The sequence below is a fragment of the Myotis brandtii genome, unplaced genomic scaffold, assembly GCF_000412655.1.
Source record: "Myotis brandtii unplaced genomic scaffold, ASM41265v1 scaffold120, whole genome shotgun sequence".
NCBI classification, from domain to species: Eukaryota; Metazoa; Chordata; class Mammalia; order Chiroptera; family Vespertilionidae; genus Myotis; species Myotis brandtii.
Genome location: NW_005354174.1, coordinates 3651466 through 3671613, shown reverse-complemented (window position 1 = coordinate 3671613; position 20148 = coordinate 3651466). Strand labels below are relative to the sequence as shown.

Here is a 20148-nt window from a genome sequence, read left to right as displayed (position 1 = left end):
CCTCTCCCTTCCTCTCTGTAAAAAATCAATAAAATATATTTTAAAAATAAATAAATTAAAAATTAAAAAGACCTCCCTCTAACATTACCCAAAGGAAGGAAGGCAGTGACCATTCTAACTTGATTTCATTTACATAAAACCTGAGAACCAGAAAGGGAAATTTCCAACCAGTGGAATACACTGTGAGTACCCCATCTAGTCTAGAGATATTCTAACTAGAAAAGTAACCAACAAAAACTATTTTTCCTCATCTACTGAAAAACAAAGTTTAATACTCCTCTGGTTCACACATTTTTGGGGGAAGTAAATTTGAGAGAGTCTACTATGTGAGTTAAATACAACCACATACATATGCATTTAATTCTCTTAATCATTTTTTCAGACCAAGGAAATAAAAATTCAGAGACACTATAACTTGCCTAAAGGACCCAAAACTAGTTAGTGCCAGAGATTACATTCAAAATGAAGCCTCTGGATTTCCAATTCCACACTCTTTCCCATACACCAGAATGCTTCCCCAATTAAGACAAACAAAAAAAATTCTGTGCTCGCTTCAGCACATGTACTAAAGTTGGAACGATACAGAGAAGATTAGCATGTCCCCTGTGCAAGGATGACACGCAAATTCGTGAAGTGTTCCATATTTTTTAAGAAGAAAAAAAATTCTGCCTGCCTTCTGAGATTTTCCAAGATCTGATCACCTAAGTAAATATTTCCAGTTAATGCCTTAACTCTTACCAGACTGATCTCATTTCTGTTTCCCTTCATGCACATTCTCTTTTCTTCTAATTCTAACCATCCTTGCAAGCACAGTCTGTCTCCCTTTTTCCTTCCATGAAACATTTCTCATCTTAATCTCAGTTAATTTTCCTCTCTTCTGAATTCTTACATCACTTATAATGGGTCCCACATAATGCAGCGCTTTGTCACACTGGTCTTCCCTAAAAGAGACTGTAATCTCTTTGAGAACAGGGCCATACTAAAACTTTGGAGGGTGGCAATCCTTCCAAATTTCCTATTTCCGTCTGAGCCATGAACGGGGACTTCTGGAATGAATGAATGAATGAATGAATGACCTAATCTTGATTAATTAAAGTCAGCCCCAAACTCTCGAGTTTTACCCTTTGCTTAATCTATCAAGTACCAATTAATACAGAAAGGCTGCGGGGCGAAGGCCACGTAACGCTCCCCATCAAGTACCAATTAATACAGAAAGGCTGCGGGGCGAATCGAGAAGGCAGCAAGGCCAGGTAACGCTCCCTGCCCGCTCAGGCACCTCTCGCCCAGCCCGGTGATTGCCGTTTGGGCGTGGCCCAGCCTTGGGTGGCCGATTGGGCGTGGCGTGCGTGAGTAAAGGCGTGGCCGAGAAGAGGAACCTATGCGCTGGGTCAGACTCGGTAGTTTCCGGTGACCCTCGACAATTTCCGGCAACGGTCTCCTCCTCCGCCGATTCACCGCGGGCATTTCCGGCCTCTCTCGGGCTTTTTCGTCTGGCTCCCGCGCGGGTCTCTCCACTTCGGGTATTTCCGTGTCCCGCTCGGAGGTGCTCGGCAATCGCTCGGCCGCCCCCATCCCCCGGTAACGGTCGCTGGTGAGTTTAAATGAGCCGGGGCTGGCCGGGCCGGAGCCACTGCGGGGGGGGCCTGAGGCACTGCAGAAAGTGGGCCTGAGCCTCAAGGATGACGGTGCTGCAGGAACCCGTCCAGGTAATGATAACTCTTTTCTCTCAGGCTTGGCTCGCGGCCCCAGTCGGGAAGCCGCGTACGGCCACTCCGCGGCCTGGTGCGGCCTAGGCCGGGCTCTTCTCCCGCCTCCCCTTACGCCGGGTCCTGCCGGTCTTCTCGTCAGTTCAGAGGCCTTGCCCGCGACCGAAGCCGCGTTACCTCTCGGCCCGACGTTACTTCTCTCCCTGGTGTGAGCGGCGTTTGGCGACAATACCTCCCTTCTCCTCCGAGCCGACGTCCGGCTGCTAGCCCCTCCTGTCAGTGCAGGGGCCTGGCCGCGGCTCGGGGGAGACCTCGGGGCGTGGGGGCGAAAGCTGGCGCCAGGTGCTCAGTGACCTGAGGGGTGATTGGGGCGCACATTTGATCAGAGCGTGTAAGGTCTTCATCATGGGGGGGGGGCAAGTTCGCGGGGGGTGAGGGGGGGTTTTATTCTTGTTTTCTGTGAGAAGGTAGAAGGAGGAGGCTAGGGTCGGTATTTTTAATACTAATTTCTATTTTGGTAGCAGACGTACTAGCCCACATTGCTTTCCTCGCAGTGAATTTCCCCCACTGAACCGTGATCTCGGAAGAGAACTCCAAGGCCCAGGGCTGAGGTTCAAGCACCTGCACTAGGGGAGGGGGGACGGCAGATGTGTTTTTTCCGTGGCCTCTGATGGAGATCGGGAGTGTTTTCGTGTTTATAGGGCGTTCGGGAAATGAAAGGCAGATAGGTAAATGGCATTCCCATCATTTCACACTCCTGGCCGCACCAGGGCATGCCGAGGGCAGGGAGGAAATCCTGTGGGACTTAGTGTGCGAGGCAGGGCCACAGCATCCCCCTGCCACCCGGGGAAACCGAGTCCCCTGCCCCTTGGCGATGGGCCGGCCTGGGAGGCTCTCCACCGACCACCTGATCTCGACCGGATCAGAAGCGTTGACCTCTGTCAACTGCTGTCTTTGAGTCGTGGACTGTGTTTATCTTGAAGTTCTAAAGCCAGCCGATTCTAGAAATTAATTCATATGATCCTTACTAGGCTTGTGATAGCTAAAGAGTAAATATTTTAATACATCACGACTTTCATATTTCCTTGATTTTTTTTTTTTTTCCTTCAAAGGATAAGATATCCGTTTCTCCTAGTTGGCTTCTCCAGCTCTTTCCATATAGCAGCTATTACTGTTTGAATTAATCTAATGTGGGATTTTATTTTAGGAAGTTTCTCTGTTTATAAGTTGTGCCAGTGCTTCCAAAGTTTTTTTTCTTTTGTTGTTGTTGTTGTTAATCCTCACTGGAGGATATTTTTTCCATTGATTTTTAGAGAGAGTGGAAGGGAGGGGGAGGGACAGAGAGAGAGAAACATCCATGTGAGAGAGACAAAGCAATGGGTTGTCTCCTACAAGTGCCCTGGCTGGGACCAAGCCTGCCACCGACCAGAATTGAACCCACGACCCTTCAGTCCCTGGGCTGAGGCTCTAACCATTGAGCACCTGGCTAGGGCTCTTTTTTCTAATCCTTACCCGAGTGAGTATATGTTTTTATTGATTTTTTTATTTTTAGAGAGGAAGGGAGAGAGAGAAACATCAATTGGTTGCCTCCCATACACGCCCCCACTGGTGATTGAACTCGAAACCTGGGTATGTGCCCTGAGCAGGAATTGAACCAGAAATCTCTGGTGTATAGCATCAATGATCCAACCAACTGAGCCACCTGGCCAGGGCCTAAAGCTATTTTTTAACATCCAAATTCCTCTTACTAGTAAAAAGTCCCATTTAAGATTTTGTTTTTGAGGCCTCACATGAAATTAGAAGTTGCTGTCTGTACCTTAAATGGATAAGTTGAGCACTCAAGTTGTTTAATTTGTTTCATATTCTTGTAATTTTGTCTTAAGAATTGATGCATTTTTCCTCCTCTGGCCCCAAAAGCCTTCTAAAATGATAAACTAGTTGTATTGCTAGCTTATAACCACTGTTTAATAATTTCAACTTGTATAAAAGCATGGTGAATAAAAGAAATATGTAGCTTTTTAGTAGATAGTACCTCTTGGGTTTCCTCAAAGTATTCGTGGCAGTAATACTCTTAGGGGTTTATTATTATTGTTATTGTTAATCCTCACCTGAGGATATTTTTTCCCTTGACTTTGAAAAATATATATTTTATTGATATTTTACAGAGAAGAAGGGAGATAGTTAGAAACATCGATGAGAGAGAAACATCCATCAGCTGCCTCCTGCACACCTCCTACTGGGGATGTGCCCGCAACCAAGGTACATGGCCTTGACCAGAATCGAACCTGGGACCCTTCAGTCCGCAGGCCGACGCTCTATCCACTGAGCCAAACCGGTTAGGGCTTTTTTTTTTTTTTTTTTTTTTAGAGAGAGTAGAAGGGAGGGGAGAGAGAGAGAGAAAAAAACAGCTATGGGTTACCTCTCTCCACCCTCCAGTGCACAGGACAACCAACTGAATCACACTGGCCAGGACTTTTTTCTTTAAAGTTTTAATGTGGATAGCCAGTTTGATAAACATGTGAACCTAAATATAGCTCCTCCTCCAAATTATTTCTGATAGAAAAGTATTACTTGTCTTTGGGGTGCAAAAAACCAACTTTCCCTCTCTCTACCTTTCAAGTTCTTCTAGGTGGGCTAATAATCAAATTAACATGAGACATATTAACAAGAAAATGTCCAAAATTTATTGTGGGTATACATGGGGTGGTGCCGCAAGAATGGGACCCAAAGATGAATTGAACAATTGAGGTGTGTATGCCATTTTGATCAAAGGTGAAGGGGGCAGGGGTCTGGGATTTCAAAGGGAAAGTAGGCAATTCACAGGTAAGCAAGAAAGAGCAAACATGTGTGAAACAAATTTTTGCTGGGCCACCCAGAAACAATGGGACACAGAAGGAAGCTCAACAAACAGGCTTTGCTAGGTTTCTCACTTTCTGCCACATTTAGTTTATATTGTGATGATAAGGTGAAGCTCCCTTCCTTTTTTCAATCTGAATTCCTTTAAATAGGTGAGGGAGGAGAGTCAAAGGTTCTAAGTCTTTTATTTTTTTAATAACCGGCTTAAAATCAGTATCACAAAAAGGTATATTTTGTGGTAGCAAAATTTTGGTCCTCAAGTCTTTACAAAAATCTCTCCTATTATGAGGCAGAAATTTTGTCTTTTTTTTTTTTTAAGGGGAAATGTAGTAAATTTTTTTTTCCTTAAACCCAAAAATAGAGTCTTTGGTTGTACAAACATCACTAGTTACAGTCTTGCCAAGAGGTCCTGGCTGAGGAGGGAGCTGTTAGTCCGTGGCCAGAACTCCTGAGGGGTCTCTATAATGCTAACACCCAGGTTAAAGGACTTGGGACAAGGGTGGTGTTGGTGCTAGAAATTTTGTCTTTTTTTTTTAAATATGTTTTTATTGATTTTTTTGTTTGTTTTGTTAATCCTCACCCAAGGATATTTTTCTATTGATTTTTTAGAGAGAGTGGAAGAGAGAGGGAAGGACAGAGAGAAACATCGATGTGAGAGAAACACATCAATTGGTTGCCTCCTACAGGAGCCCCAGCAGGGAGGAGCTTGCAACCAAGGTACGTGCCCTTGACCAGAATCAAACCCGGGACCCTTTGGTCTGCAAGTTAACACTACCCACTGAGCCAAACTGGCTAGGGCTGTCATTTTTTAATATAAATGTTTGGGAAAGACACAGCCTATCTGACTTCAATTGGTGCTAATTTGGATGTTTATAAAATTCACCTGATGAAATTGATTTTAAAAACACAAAGACATTTTAATAGATTTATCAGTTCACAGGAATGTTGGATGAAGTTGTAAAAAAGCCTTGTAAAAATCGCCTTACTAAGCAGTTTAGTAAGTGGGTACTATATAGCTAATATCGTTTTAGAGGTCATTATATAGTGAAGGAGTGCTTTTGGCTTGGGATAAGATGTACAGGGACAGCAACTAACATGGATTCAGAGTACTATATTTCAAATAACATTGAAGGTGATGTATTCAGGAAAATTGTGTTAGATGACACTATCCCTCCCCCAAAAGCTTGATTAATGTCAATAATATATGTGAACAGTTTTGGTAAAATTATTCTATTCAATGAGAATAGGAAAAAAAAGTGAAATTTCTAAATACATTTTGTGATTTTAAAAGTATATATTTGTATCTAAATTGATAAATCAATAGGCATTGGACTATTTGATCTTCATTTAAAAATTTTATATTTAGGTTAGCTGAAACACATTTGTTATGGATTTTTCTTTTGGAAAGTAGATTGCCTTATATTTAGGTATGTTGATGTAAGAAACATCTAAACCTGTAGAGAATTTTTATGAGTTTATTTGAGCCAAACTGACAATAATTGCCTGAAAGCAAAATCTCAACAGATTGAGAAAATGTTCCTGAGAATGGCAGTTTTACAGCTTATTTTATACTCTTAACGTATCAAAGAAGGAGCTGTAACATGGGTTACATGGAATTCATTGGTGATAGATGAAGAGGGCAGGAGAAAGTAAAGCAGGGAAATCTTTGAAATTGAGTAAAGTGGAAAACAGTCACATACTTCTTTTACATTGGTGGGTATATAGGGTAAACAGAACGTTTATGGCACATAGAGATGGTATTTGGGGAACAAGATAAAAATAAAGGGGTTCAGTTGTTTCATGTTCTGGTGAGAGTTATAACCTGAGAAAAAAGGGGATTACTCTGACATTCCAAGGGTATGTTATCTTAGCTGCAAAAAAAACGATAGGCTAAATTAAGATAAAGATTGAGTTTTGTCTAGGATGTGACTACCCACCATGACTCAACTTTTAGTTAGGAATTATTATGTTCAGACCATCTTATGCGGTTACTTTCTTTTCTTTCTTTTTTTTTTTTTTTTTAACATGGAACGCTTCACAAATTTGCGTGTCATCCTTGCCCAGGGGCCATGCTAATTTTCTCTGTATCCTTCCAATTTTAGTATATGTGCTGTCGAAGCAAGCACCTATGCAATTACTTTCAATCTCTGAGTTTATAAGGCACTCCATGCAGGCCTTCCCTGAGCTCGTCAGGTTTAGTATGTGGCCCCTTTTTCAGTCCAACGATACAATGCAGTGATGGCGAACTCATTTTTTTGGTTGATTTTTCTTTGTTAAATGGCATTTAAATATATAAAAAAAATATCAAAAAATTTCTATATGTGACACGGCACCAGAGTTAAATTAGGGCTTTTCAAAATGCTGATAGGCCGAGCTCAAAAGGTTCACCATCACTACAATATAGTATCCTGAAGATAGTGCTACATAGTACCTAGACTGAGAGATTAAGCTTTGGGGAATAGAGGTGGAGGAAGAAGTCACTGTAAATACATAATAATTTAATTCCTTTATGGCCTAGTGTGCTGATATATCCCTTTTGTTTATGGTCTGTTAAGAGAGAATGAATTAGACAAATAGTCACAAATTAATAATTACAAACTGTCATAAGAAGGACATTAAAAATACGATGTTAGGAGAGAAACCTAATAATAGCAGGGCCCTGGCCCAAGCTCAGGTGTCAGATTTGTAATTGGACCACCAAAAGAGGTAATGCAAAATGACAAAAAGTTAAGAAGCAGCCTCAATGAAAAATCAAATTGGAGAGAATGTTATGTACCTGCTATGTGTCAAGCACAGAAGAATATTAAAAAGTTCTAAAACCTTCTTACAAAGTGTCAGAAAAGACCTTTTGGAACAAATAACATTGAAGCTGAGATCTGAAGGCTGAGAAAGAAACAGTGATTTGAAGAGCATTAAGAGAAAACAGTATATGCAGAGTCCCTAAGACATAGCAGAACTTGGCATTGGAAGAACTGAAAGAAAGCCGATGTGGCTGGAGTTGCATAGTAATGGAGGCCATTTTCATTGCAAGGATAATGGGAAATCATTGAAAGATTTTCAGCAGAGGGTTGATGTGATCTTATGTAGATGTTAAGATCTCTCTGGCTACTTTAAGACGTGTAATGGGAGGAGGGAGGCAAAAGTAAAAACAGTCTAAGGATGAAGATAGCAGAGACTAAAATGGTAGGAGTGGAGTAGGAAAGAGGTAGATAAATTCAACAGATGTTTTGGAGTTAGAACCAATTAGATATAGATATTGATTGGATGGGAGCAGTAATGATGGCTGCCTGGATTTCATTTTGGTGGTGCCATTTATAAATGGAGAATCCTTTGTGGAAGAGGACAATTTAAAGGAGGGCAATTAATAATTCTGTCTTGTACAAATTTAGTTGGAGACTTGTGAAATCAGCCAGTAGAAATGTGGAGATATAACTCTAATCTTTTGAAGGGTGGGAAGATAAAAATGCTTAGCAGGAACAATTGGATAATGTTGTAAGTCAGTATGTGTTTGGTTGTATAGATAATAATAAAGAAATTTGGAAAGAAATACTGCAGACCAGAAAAATGGGAAGCTTTCTTGAAGGAGTAAAACTTAAAGCTTTAGGAAGATGGGAAGGGTTTGAATTGGTAGAGAAGAGGAAGAACATTCTTGGCATGGAATGGCATGAGCAAAAGCCCAAAGTTGAGAGTGGTATTTAGGAACAAGAGAACAGTATAATATAGCCTTGGCTAGAATGGAAATTGAGAGTAGCAAGAGATAAGGTTTTACTATCGAGGTTGAATCAGGTTATAGGGAACTTAAAATCTAGGCTGAGGAGTTTAGATTTAATGTATTGTAATAAATAGCCATTGAAGATTTTTGAACAGAAGAATCCTACATATTAAAGGCTAATATGGCCCTAACCGGTTTGGCTCATTGGATAGAGCGTCAGCTTGCGGACTCAAGGGTCCCAGGTTCGATTCCGGTCAAGGGCATGTACCTTGGTTGCAGGCACATCCCCAGTAGGGAGTGTGCAGGAGGCAGCTGATCGATGTTTCTAACTTTCTATCCCTCTCCCTTCCTCTCTGTAAAAAATCAATAAAATAAATTTTTTAAAAAAAGGCTAATATGCAAATTGTCCCTTCGGGAGTTCGACCGCTCGCTATGACATATGTTGACCACCAGGAGGCGGTGCGGAACGAAGGAAGGACCCAGCTGGCAGCACGGGGGGAAAAAGGCCCTGGCCAGCAGCCATAAGGCCCCGATCGGCCCTGATCCCCAGCCAGGCCTAGTGACCCTACCCATGCACGAATTTCGTGCACCGGGCCTCTAGTTCTGTAATGAAAGCACTGCTTTGGGAAGATCAATCTGGTAAGCTTGGGAACGAGTGATAAGACAAGAGTTAGGAAGACATATAGGCTAGTAGAAATATTCAGTTACATGGTAATATAATAGTACACGAGGGTTTCTCAATCTTAGCACTATTGATGTTTGAGCCAAGCTAATTCTTTATTGTGGGGGACATTATCCTGTGTATTGTAATGTTTTCCAGCATCCCTGGCCTGCCTCTATTCAGTAGATGCTTCCTCCATCTGTGACAACCAAAAATGCCCCCTCCCCCCCACATTGCTGTATGTCCCTTGAGGGACAAAATTGCCCAGAATAATAACCACTGATGTAGATCTACTAATAAACTAAGGTAGAGTTGCAAAAATTAGATTGTAATGTATAATAGGAAAATCACAGTGATTTTTGTTCTTATACCTTCTTATATTCTCTGAAGCTTTTATTATCCATCTTGTATGATCTAGAAAAAGGCAGCTATTTTCTTTTTTGACAAGAACAAAATAAAACAATTTATGTAGTCACTTTTAAATCTGAATTAGTTGTATAGCTTACAGAGATTTGTTTATATTTTAAATAATAAGTCATGTTTAAGAGGAGCAAGCAAGGAAAGAACTTTGCTGTTTAACTTTTATGCTGTTGATTTATCTTTTAAATTAATGCCACCTAGAACTGACCTATTAATTTAATCAGGAGAATTTCTCTTTTAAATTTTTGGGGTGGGGGGGGGGTCTTTTTGGGCTTCATAACTTTTAGCAGCATTTTATCCATGTGGCTTTAATTTGAGGTGATATACTGACTGATATTCTTTTAGGGGCAGATCCACACCAGTTGGGCAGAAATAGATGAGTAACTAAGAGGCTAATCTTAGGCCTGCTACCAATTTGTAGTGTCTTAGAGAATAGTCCATTTCTCAAAAGACACCATCACTCAGGAACTGTGAGGTGCTTGAACAGAATGGTAATGGAAGCTGTATAGGGGGTTCTCTTAAGTGGCAGGTTTTACTACTGGAATATATGGGAGCTTGAGTTGGCTCTCTTCACTATCCCTTTCTGACCCTCTTAAGAATTGGTGATAAAGAAATATTGTTCTGAGCAAAGCTTGACTTTAAATCAGAAATGGATAGAACTCTTGAATATGGTACTTTATTTCTCTCTTTCATTTCTTTAATTTTAAAATGAAAACAAGTCAAAGTTCTAGAACTTTATGGCCATAGTAAATATGTGTCAAATTTTCCAGGTGATCAGTAGTACTAAGATTACTGGTAAATCATTTGTGTCTTTTGTGTCACAAAATAATTGTGTCAAATATGCTGGGAAATGGTTATATAATAAAAAATATAAATTATATGTATTGAATTTATTTATATTAAGAGATGGAAAGTGTCTAATGTGTGCCAGTTAGTACTAGACTATACTAGGAACACTATGTATCATTTTATTTAACCCACACAAGTCCAAGAAATAGAGCTGCATTTTTCAGATGAGGAAATGAGGCTGAGAAAAGTTAAATAATTCCTCCAAAGTCACACTGCCAAAAGTACTGGCACACAACTTTAAACAAGTCTCCAACATAAAATCCTAGGTATATTCTTTCTACTTATCATGTTCTTTCATTTACAACAATATTTAATAAGTTCTTAAGAATTCCCCGTATTTTATAAAGGAGTAATTAGGTGGTGATTATTTGCATTAGAAAATAATTCTTCTGTGTGCCACAAAGTTTCTTCTAATAGAGATTTCCAGAAAAACTTAACAATTGGATATACAAGAATACTAGAGTAACTTAAGGCTAAGACTAACATATAAGACATCAAAGATCATTTGTTTATTAATTCAGCATACTTTAGTTAAGCACCTGCTTTAAAAGTACATAGGAGCCCAACCGGTGTAGCTCAATGGCTGAGCATCAGACTATGAACCAGGAGGTCACAGCTCGATTCCCAGTCAGGGCACATGCTGGGGTTGCGGGCTCCATCCTCTGTGTAGGGTGTACAGGAGGCAGCCGATCAATGATTTTCTCTCATCATTGATGTTTCTGGCTCTCTCTCCATCTCCCTTCCTCTCTAAAATTAAAAATAAAAAAGTACACAATAGATAATGGGATTATAATAGCAAGCACAAACAGATGTCCCTACTTTTCTAGAGTTTATATTATAGTGAGGAAGATATTATGCAGTACTCCTAAGTAAATGTAAATTATAACAGTGAGAAGTATTACAGAGGAAAGGTACTTGGTGCTATTAGAGAGTATAATACGGATGCCTGACCTCATCTGGGGGTCCCAAAAAAAGCCTTCCCAGAGAAAGAAGTCCAAAGAATGACTAGAATTTGCATGGTTTGGACTTTGGAGGAAAAGAGGAGCATGAAGGGTAAAGTGAATTGTGTGTTAAAGGACGTGGGGCAGGAGGGTAACATGACAGGTTGAGGAGCTGAAAGAAGGTCATTGTACTAACATGGAGAGCATAAGAAAACATGATACAAGATGATCTGTAGAGGGAAGCATGTTCTATTCTGCACTGCCGTTCTATTCTGCACTGCCTACTTTGGTGGCTTTAGTTTTTATCGTTAAGGACATTTAGAAGCCACTGAAGGATTTTAGCAAAGGGGTAATATGATCAGATCAGATTTGTGAAAAGCTCAGAGGGAGAGAATGGATCATAGGGTGAAAAGAATTCAGAGGCCAAATGAAACACTTTAAAAATAATTCAGGGAGCCCTGGCTGGTAGCTCAGTTGGTTGGAGTGTCATCTGGTACACCAAAAGGTTGCGGGTTTGATTTCTGGTTAGGGCACATATCTAGGTTGGGGGTTTGATCACCAATGGGGCAAGTATGGGAGGCAACTGATTAATGTTTCTCTTTCACATTGCTGTTTTCTCTCTCTCTCTCTCTCTCTCTCTCTCTCTCCCTCTCTCTCTCCCCCTCCCCCTCCCCCCTCTTAAAGAAGCCACACTGGCCAGGCTTTAAATATGTTTTTATTGATTTTTAGAGAGAGAGAGAGGAAGGGGGAGGGATAGAGAGATAGAAACATTGATGAAAGAAAAACGTCATCAATCGGCTGCCTCCCCCCACATCCCCCACTGGGGATCAAGCCTACAACCCAGGCATGTGACCTGACTGGGAATCAAAACGTGACCTCTTGGTTCCTGGGTCGATGCTCAACCACTGAGTCACACTGTCCGGGCTCCTTTTTCTTTGTTTATTTGTTAATCCTCACCCAAGGATATTTTTTCTATTGATTTTTTTTTTTTTTTTTTTTTAGAGAGAGTGGAAGGGAGCAGGTGGAGACAGAGAGAAACATCGATGTGAGGAAGGGACATCGATTGGTTGCCTCCTACACCCTCCCCAACCGGAATTCAACCTACAACCCTTCAATCTGTGGGCCAACATTCCAACCACTGAACCAAACTGGCTAGGGACATAATTTCTTATTGTCGGTAGTGATCTGAAAATCCAAAAGGTTAAGGCTTTGTACAGTCCATCTACAGAACTTGATTTTCTCAAGTTGGCTAATTTCTATAGAAAAATCGAATCCGGTTTTTGTCTTCAAGAAACTGCAACCTAATTAACCAAATAATATAACTAAATCTAATAAGCAACCTGATTTTTTAAAAAAGCATAAACAAACTGTCTAGAACCTCTTAGGGAGTAATCAGCATTGCATTGGATAGATCAGTGAGGGCTTCGCCAAAGGCAGAGGATTGTGTAAATTGAATTTTGAAGAAAGACTAATTAAGCTTTCAGGAGATAGAAGTTAAAGGACAGCCCAAACAGAGGAACAGTGTTAGCAAAAACTCAGAAATATTAAAATACATTGGATGTTTAGGGAGCTATAGAGGCATTTTGTTCTAAATCATAGGCAGCTTTGGTGAGATATGAAAACAGCTGAAAAATGAAGGCTAAAGTCAGATGGGATTTGAATAGTTTACTAAGGAGTTTGTGCTTTATTCTGTAGATATTTATTTTGTAAATTTTGTGGAGCTATCCAAGAGAAAGCATTAGAAAGTTTTGATCAAAGAGGAAGACATGATGATCATAATGAGGATGGCAGCAGCTAAAATTTACTGAGATATTATTAGGTATGTGCTCAGAACTATTATGTACTTTACTGGAGTCTTATGTTTTGAACGAATAAACTAAGACTTACCAGACATGAAATTACTTGCCCAAGACATAGAACTAGTAAGTTGTGGAAAGTGGATTTGAACCAAACCTCTCACCTTAGTCTTCTGTTTAGCAGTGGTAATATTTACGTTTGAGGAAGATAATTCAAGACAGAATGGATTGCATAACAGCTTGCAGGCAGGAAAACCACTTAGGAAACTAAGAGTTTAAAGGAAAGAAGATTCTGTTATGAACTGGGACTAGAAAAGAGGGAATAGATTCTAGGTATGTTTCTTTAGGTACAATTCTGTAAATGATGGTGACTCACTAATCAGCACATTAAAAACCTTTTAAATCCATAATGTACCCAAATTGAATTATCAGTACATTCATTATTTCATGTGCACCATGCAAGGTCACAGGTGTGACCTTGAGCAGTTTGATTTTCAAATAAGGAACACCTCTCCCACTCTTAGCAGCAGCAATGATCCTCAAGATACTAGTACTATAGTAATCTATACTGTGCAAAGAGAAAACATCTTTCTAAGTCAGTAACTTATCTTTTCCCCTTTCAAGTACAGTAGTTCCCTCCTACCCATATTCTACTGTGGCCCAAAAACATTAAATAGGAAATTCTAGAAATAAACAACTCATAAGTTATTTTAACTACACACTATTCTGAGTAGCATGATGAAACCTCCCACATTCCTGCTCCATCCCGCCCGGGATGTGAATTATCCCTTTATATTGTATTCACCCTGTATACACTACCTGCTCAATAGTCACTTCTTAGCCTTCTCATCATCAAATTGATTGTTAAGGTATTGCAGTGCTTGTGTTCAGGTAACCCTTATTTTACTTAATAAGGCCCTAAAGTGCAAGGCAATTCGGATAAGACAAAGAGAAGCTAAGTGCTTCCTTTAAATGAAAAGGTGAATACAGTACAATAAGATATTTTGAGAAACCACTTTCACATAATTTTTAATTCAGTTTAGTATTACAATTGTTCTATTTTATTATTAGTTATTGTTGTTAGTCTCTTACTATGTCTTAATTTATAAATTAAGCTTTATCATAGGTATATATGTATAGCAAAAATATATATACTGTAGGTTTTGATACTATTTGCTGTTTCAAGCATCTGCTGGGAGGTCTTAGAACATATCTTCCATGGATAAGGGGGAACTTAATCTAACTGTAATTCCACAAATATTTATTGAGCACCTATTATATATCAGGCTCTAATACTATCTCCCATCAGCTAGATCAGTGATTTTTAATGAACCAGGATATCTGTGAACCCCTAACTGTATACAGATTTTCTGTATATATGTGCATGTGCTTTTTTTCTGAAGAGCCCTATTGCTTTCATAAGTTTTCAAAAGAGTATGCTATAAAAGGAGGGAGAACTACTTATTTAGAAATGGAGAAGAATGGTTCTGAACCCTGAATGCTTACCCATAAAAAGGTTTAAAAAAAAAGGCTATCTAAACTCAATCCCAACTTCCAGGGGTTGTGATTCAGTGGATTTGAGGTGTAGAGCACCATCAAGCAAGGGTTGATAGCCACTGATCTATGTAGGAATAACACTAAAATGTACTTCATGAGAACAGAAACTATTTGTTAATTATTGTACTCCCAGAGTCTAGAAAGTGCTTGGCACATAGTGGGCACTCAGTAAATATTTATTGAATGAATGAGTACTGGAGCCTTCCAGTTCAGAAAAGTTAAAGAAAAGACACCCCAACCCAGCCGTGGGCAAACTATGGGCCACGGGCCGGATGCGGCCCGTTTGAAATGAATAAAACTAAAAAAAAAAAAAAGACCGTACCCTTTTATGTAATGATGTTTACTTTGAATTTATATTAGTTCACACAAACACTCCATCCATGCTTTTGTTCCGGCCCTCCGGTCCAGTTTAAGAACCCATTGTGGCCCTTGAGTCAAAAAGTTTGCCCACCCCTGCCCCAACCCCACCCATTGACTTATCATTCATGGTAAGTCATGATGGAATCAGTAAAAACATTTCCTTGAGTGGCTGAGAACAGGGTAGCATTAAAGGTATTTAATGGGGAAGTTTTTGTTGGAAGATAGCATATATTTGAATATCTCCCTTATGTGTATCATGAAAAATTGTTGAAAACCACTGCTTTAAGTTTAGAGCAATATAGTTTAGTGTGGTAGGCAGACCTGCAAATGAATAACTGTAATATAATATGAGTGCTTATACTAGAAGAGGTATGTTTACCAAAAAAAAAAATGGCTAAAGATCAGCCAGGAAAGCTTTATGAAGTAGATGTTATCTAAGCTGGATCTTTAGGAATGAGGGAGCCCACATTCCCTAGTCACTAGTCACTAGCTGGGCCTAGTGCAAGAAAAGGAAGTACAAAGACACAGAGGCCTAAAAGTCCATGGAAAGTCCAGTGAGTGAATTCAGGTATGTTTGGAACCATCTGTGAAGAGCTTTATCTAACACACTTTGGAGTTTGCACTGCGGACATTGAAGTTTTATCACTTAAATTAGGGATGTTGATTTGGGGATTATATGCAAGGCTCTGAGCTAGGAACTTCCTTGAAACTCTGTATTTATATATTTATGTTCTTTTCTTCCTCTTGCAGGCTGCTATATGGCAAGCACTAAACCATTATGCTTACCGAGATGCAGTTTTCCTTGCAGAACGACTATATGCAGAAGGTTTGTACTATATTTATTTCTGTAAAATCCTAAATAAATAAAATATATGAACACCATCCCTTTTTATGACTATAACAAAATTCTGAGTATCGCTTTTTTCTTTATCTTTACAATTGATACTATTTCATAAAAACTTTTCCCTGTATCTGTGTAGCTTACGTATATATTACTTTTAATAACTATAGAGTTGCTTCAGATTTTATACTATGGTTTACTTAATCTTTTCCAATCTTTAAGTATTTTTCCCCCCGTGTTTTTTATTAGAACAGAGTCTATATTCTGTGGCCAAGAGCATGAATTAGAGTCTCTGGCTTCAAGTGAAAACCCTAACTCTGTCACTTAAATTTGCAGTTGTATACCTAGGGCAAGTTACTTAATGTCTGAGTATTACAGATTTCTCAGCTATAAACTAAAAATAATTGCCTCATAAAATTGAAGAATTAAATTAAAAAATGTGAAAAAAATAAAACAAAAAAATGCAAGAATTAAATAAAATAATGTATTTAAAGCACTTGGCACAGCCTTATTGCATGGTAATAAATGTTCAATAAACATCTAGTAATGTATATTTTGTTTCTGTCATTAAACTTATTGTAATTCTCTAAGATGTTAATGTAATTATGTATAGTTTTTTTTTCTTTTAAGTCATTTCCTTGGATTATATACTCTGAAATGGAATTAACAAGTCAAATAGTCAATTCTACAACAAATTACTTTTTGCCCAGTTGATAACACAGCAGAGAGAGGTGTCACCAATCTGGGTGTCACCAATAGTATAAGACTTGCTTCATAGGCCTATCACTATTACATTTGACCATTGTAATGTATTTTTGCTTGAGAATTATGACATATTTTGTCTTGCATTTTTATAACTAAGAGATTAATGGTTATTTTCTCAAGTGTTTGTTTTCAATTTATTCCTATTTTGTGAGCTATATCTTTATTACATATTTGCCCCAGGTTGTTGCTTTATAATCTTAAGTCTGTTTATGTACATTACTCTGATATTTAAAATTTTTATGTACTTGAAACTCATCAGCTTCGTCATTTATACTTCCTCTTATTGCTACAGTAGCTGGAAAATTGTCATCTTTCTATAACTACAATAAATATATGGTTCTTGGTAGTTTAAAAAAATTTAAAGAATTTATCATAGTATTATTACTTAATTTATTCAATATTATTTATGTGTTTTTTTTCAAGCTGATCCTTTGTTAATTTTTATTTTTCAATTACAGTTTATATTCAGTATTTTGTATTAGTTTCAGGTGTACATCATAGTGGTTAGTTAATCCTATACCTTACAAAGTGTTCTAGTAGTCACCTGGCATCAATCATAGTTATTGTAATATTTTTTACTATATTCCCTATGCTATACTTTACATTCCCATGACATTTTGTAACTGCCAATTTGTACATCTTAATCCCTTCACATTTTTTATCCACTCCCTAAACCCCTCATCTCTGGCAATCACCAGTCTATTCTCTGTATATTTGAGTCCATTTTGTTTGTTCATTTATTTTGTTCTTTAGTTTCCACATATAAGTGAAATCAGATGGTATTTGTCTGACTTATATCACTTAACATAATATCTTCTAGGTCCATACATGCTGTTGCAAATTGTAGGATTCTTTTTTTCTTTTTTTTACGGCCGAGTAATGTTCCATTGTATATATGTACCATTCATCTGTAATGGGCACTTGGATTGCTTTGATATCTTGGCTGTTATAAATAACCCTGCAATGAACACAGGGGTGCATAAATTCTTTCATATTAGTGTTTTGGGTTTCTTCAGATGTATACCCAGCAGTGAAATCTCTGGGTCATAAGGCAGTTTCATTTTTAATTTTTTGAGGAACCTTTATACTGTTTTCCATAGTGACTGCACCAATATGCATTCCCACCTACAGAGGGTTCCCTTTTCTGCACATCCTTGCCAATACTTGCTTGTTGATTTATTGATGATAGCCATTCTGACAGGTGTGAGGTGATATCTCATCGTGGTTTTAATTTGCATTTCTCTTATGATTAGTGACTGTGGGGAACTAATTTTCTATCAGTAAAGTATTTCTCCTTAATGGAAATAAATGATTGTTTTACATTAAATAACATGCCTAATTTTTTTGTTGCCAAACTTGTTTATTGCCAGATAAACAATGATTACCATTCAGCCTACTGAATAATAGCTCTTTTTTTTCCATATGTGTTTTTAGTACACTCAGAAGAAGCTTTGTTTTTACTGGCAACCTGTTATTATCGCTCAGGAAAGGCATATAAAGCATATAGACTCTTGAAAGGACACAGTTGTACTACACCACAATGTAAATACCTGCTTGCAAAATGTTGTGTTGATCTCAGCAAGTAAGTTTTTAAGAATGTGTTCTAATTTCATTCTTACTTACACTGTAGAATTTGGGATAAAATTCTTTTAATGGGTTAAACTCTGACTCACTTTGTCCCCTCTTTTTGGGTAGTAGAGATTTGTCATTTCAGTAGTTTGAAATGTTTATACAATATTCTATAGCATTATTACTTTTGTTATGGAAAGATTTCATTGTTGTTGTAACAAATAATAGAATTTAACTTCGAAGAAACTTAAGTTATAACTAATTCATATCATTTTCTAAAATTCCAAGTGTTATTTCATTTCCTTTGCTTTCATTGTTAGGCCAATTGGGATAAGCCTGAAAACCTACTTACCACTTCACTTGCAATTAATGCTCCCTTGGGTCTAGGTAGTTGTGTAATTATTTGCCTTTCAAGATCATTCTATTTGCAAACCACTACTCCTACCTCTTTGATGCAATGGGACAGATTCTGGAGAGTGCTTCTTTTGCACATTACAGTTAAACCAAGTCAGCTGTCCCAGTTCTGAATTTGGAGGCAGCTAGAGGTATAGGTAGTTGTGTTCTGTTAAACTCTTTCTGTGCTGTAAGAGATGGAATAATGTAAAAGTGACTAGAGACATAATTATAAAAGCCTGTGTGTATATTTTCTTTGTATGTTTACAGGTTTATTTTATTTGATGGCTTTTCAATTAAAGCTAGCTACAATATGTATAATATTTCTGAAATATTTGTTATTGAATTATTTTTACTCCAAGGATTCTAATGTTAAATTCTTTTTTTTTTTTAATCCTCATCAAAGGATATTTTTTCCATTGATTTTTTTTTTAGGTAAGAGAAGGGAGAGAGAGACAAACATCAATTGGTTGCCTCCTGCATGTGCCCCAAGTAGGTGCCCTTGGCCAGGAAACAAACCTTTGATCCTTCGGTCAGAGGGCCAGCACTCTAACCACTGAGCAAACCCGGCCAGGGCTAATGTTAAATTCTTAAAAATCAGTTTATTTAATTTACCAATGTCTTAAGCCAGTTCTTACCCCATTTACAAATCATTATACAGTAGTGTTGTTGTTTTTTAAATCTCACTGACAGTAAGAAAAAAACTTTAGATATTACCTTTTATATGTAAACTCGAGAGTTTTCTGCATGATTTGGAAAAAACTTTAAAATACAAACCATTATAAACTCTGATGCTAAAAATATATACTGAAATCAGGCCAAAATTTATCCTTTGGTCAACACTTATGATTTTCGATGTCAAGAAAGCATAACTGACAAATAAAAAGAGATGAAGTGCTATTCAGGTTTCATTTATAAACCTAAAAATGACTGAGGCTTGTTAAGTATGTAATTTTTAATTAAAATGTTAGTCTTATTTAATTTGCTTGCAAATTTATATTTCAAGGAATTATAAACTAAGAAGGGTCACCATGTTTGTTAATGAAAAACCATTTATATCCCCCCTGCCCCCGGAATAATGGTCTTAATTTCTTTTGACATGAATATTGTGTATGTTGTTCAGGCCAGATTTATACATACAGAGAGTAAATTTAGCTGGTTCTGTTTTTAAAGGCAAGACAAATTTTAAGATAATAAATTCCTAGTCTCCCAAATGATTCTAAATACAAGTTTATTGGTATTGTAAAAGTACATGAACTTTTTATTTTACCTATCTTTATATTAAGAGGTACATTGGTAATGAAGAATGTATTTACAGTCATGTGTTTTTATGTTGACTTTTTAAAGTCTGTAAATTTGTGTTTTAAAGGCTTGCTGAAGGGGAACAGATCTTATCTGGTGGAGTGTTTAATAAACAGAAAAGCCATGATGATATTGTTACTGAGTTTGGTGATTCAGCTTGCTTTACTCTTTCATTGTTGGGACATGTATATTGGTAAGAATCATTCAAATTATCAGAAAATTGTTTCCAATACTAGAATGCTTTGTGATTTTTAAAAAAATATATATTTTATTGATTTTTTACAGAGAGGAAGGGAGAGGGATAGAGAGTCAGAAACATCCATGAGAGAGAAGCATTCAGCTGCCTCCTCCTGCACACCCCCCACTGGGGATGTGCCCGCAACCAAGGTACATGCCCTTGACCAGAATCGAACCCGGGAC

The 20148-nt window shown here is 38.0% G+C and overlaps 1 protein-coding gene across 5 annotated transcripts in view; it reads left to right on the top strand.

The window, feature by feature from the left end:
• The first annotated feature begins 1467 nt into the window (after window positions 1-1467).
• The window catches only part of CDC27 (cell division cycle 27), a 50539-nt gene continuing 31858 nt past the window's right edge, over window positions 1468-20148 (top strand). For 2 of the 5 annotated variants that reach the window (XM_005858592.2, XM_005858591.2), the window contains exons 1-4: window positions 1468-1706; window positions 15609-15684; window positions 17899-18046; window positions 19796-19921. In XM_005858592.2, coding sequence (XP_005858654.1) covers window positions 1680-1706; window positions 15609-15684; window positions 17899-18046; window positions 19796-19921 — 377 coding nt within the window. In that variant the 5' untranslated portion in view covers window positions 1468-1679. The remainder of the gene's footprint in view (window positions 1707-15608; window positions 15685-17898; window positions 18047-19795; window positions 19922-20148) is intronic. The other 3 variants (XM_014531993.1, XM_005858593.2, XM_014531996.1) reach the window with 2 other exon arrangements.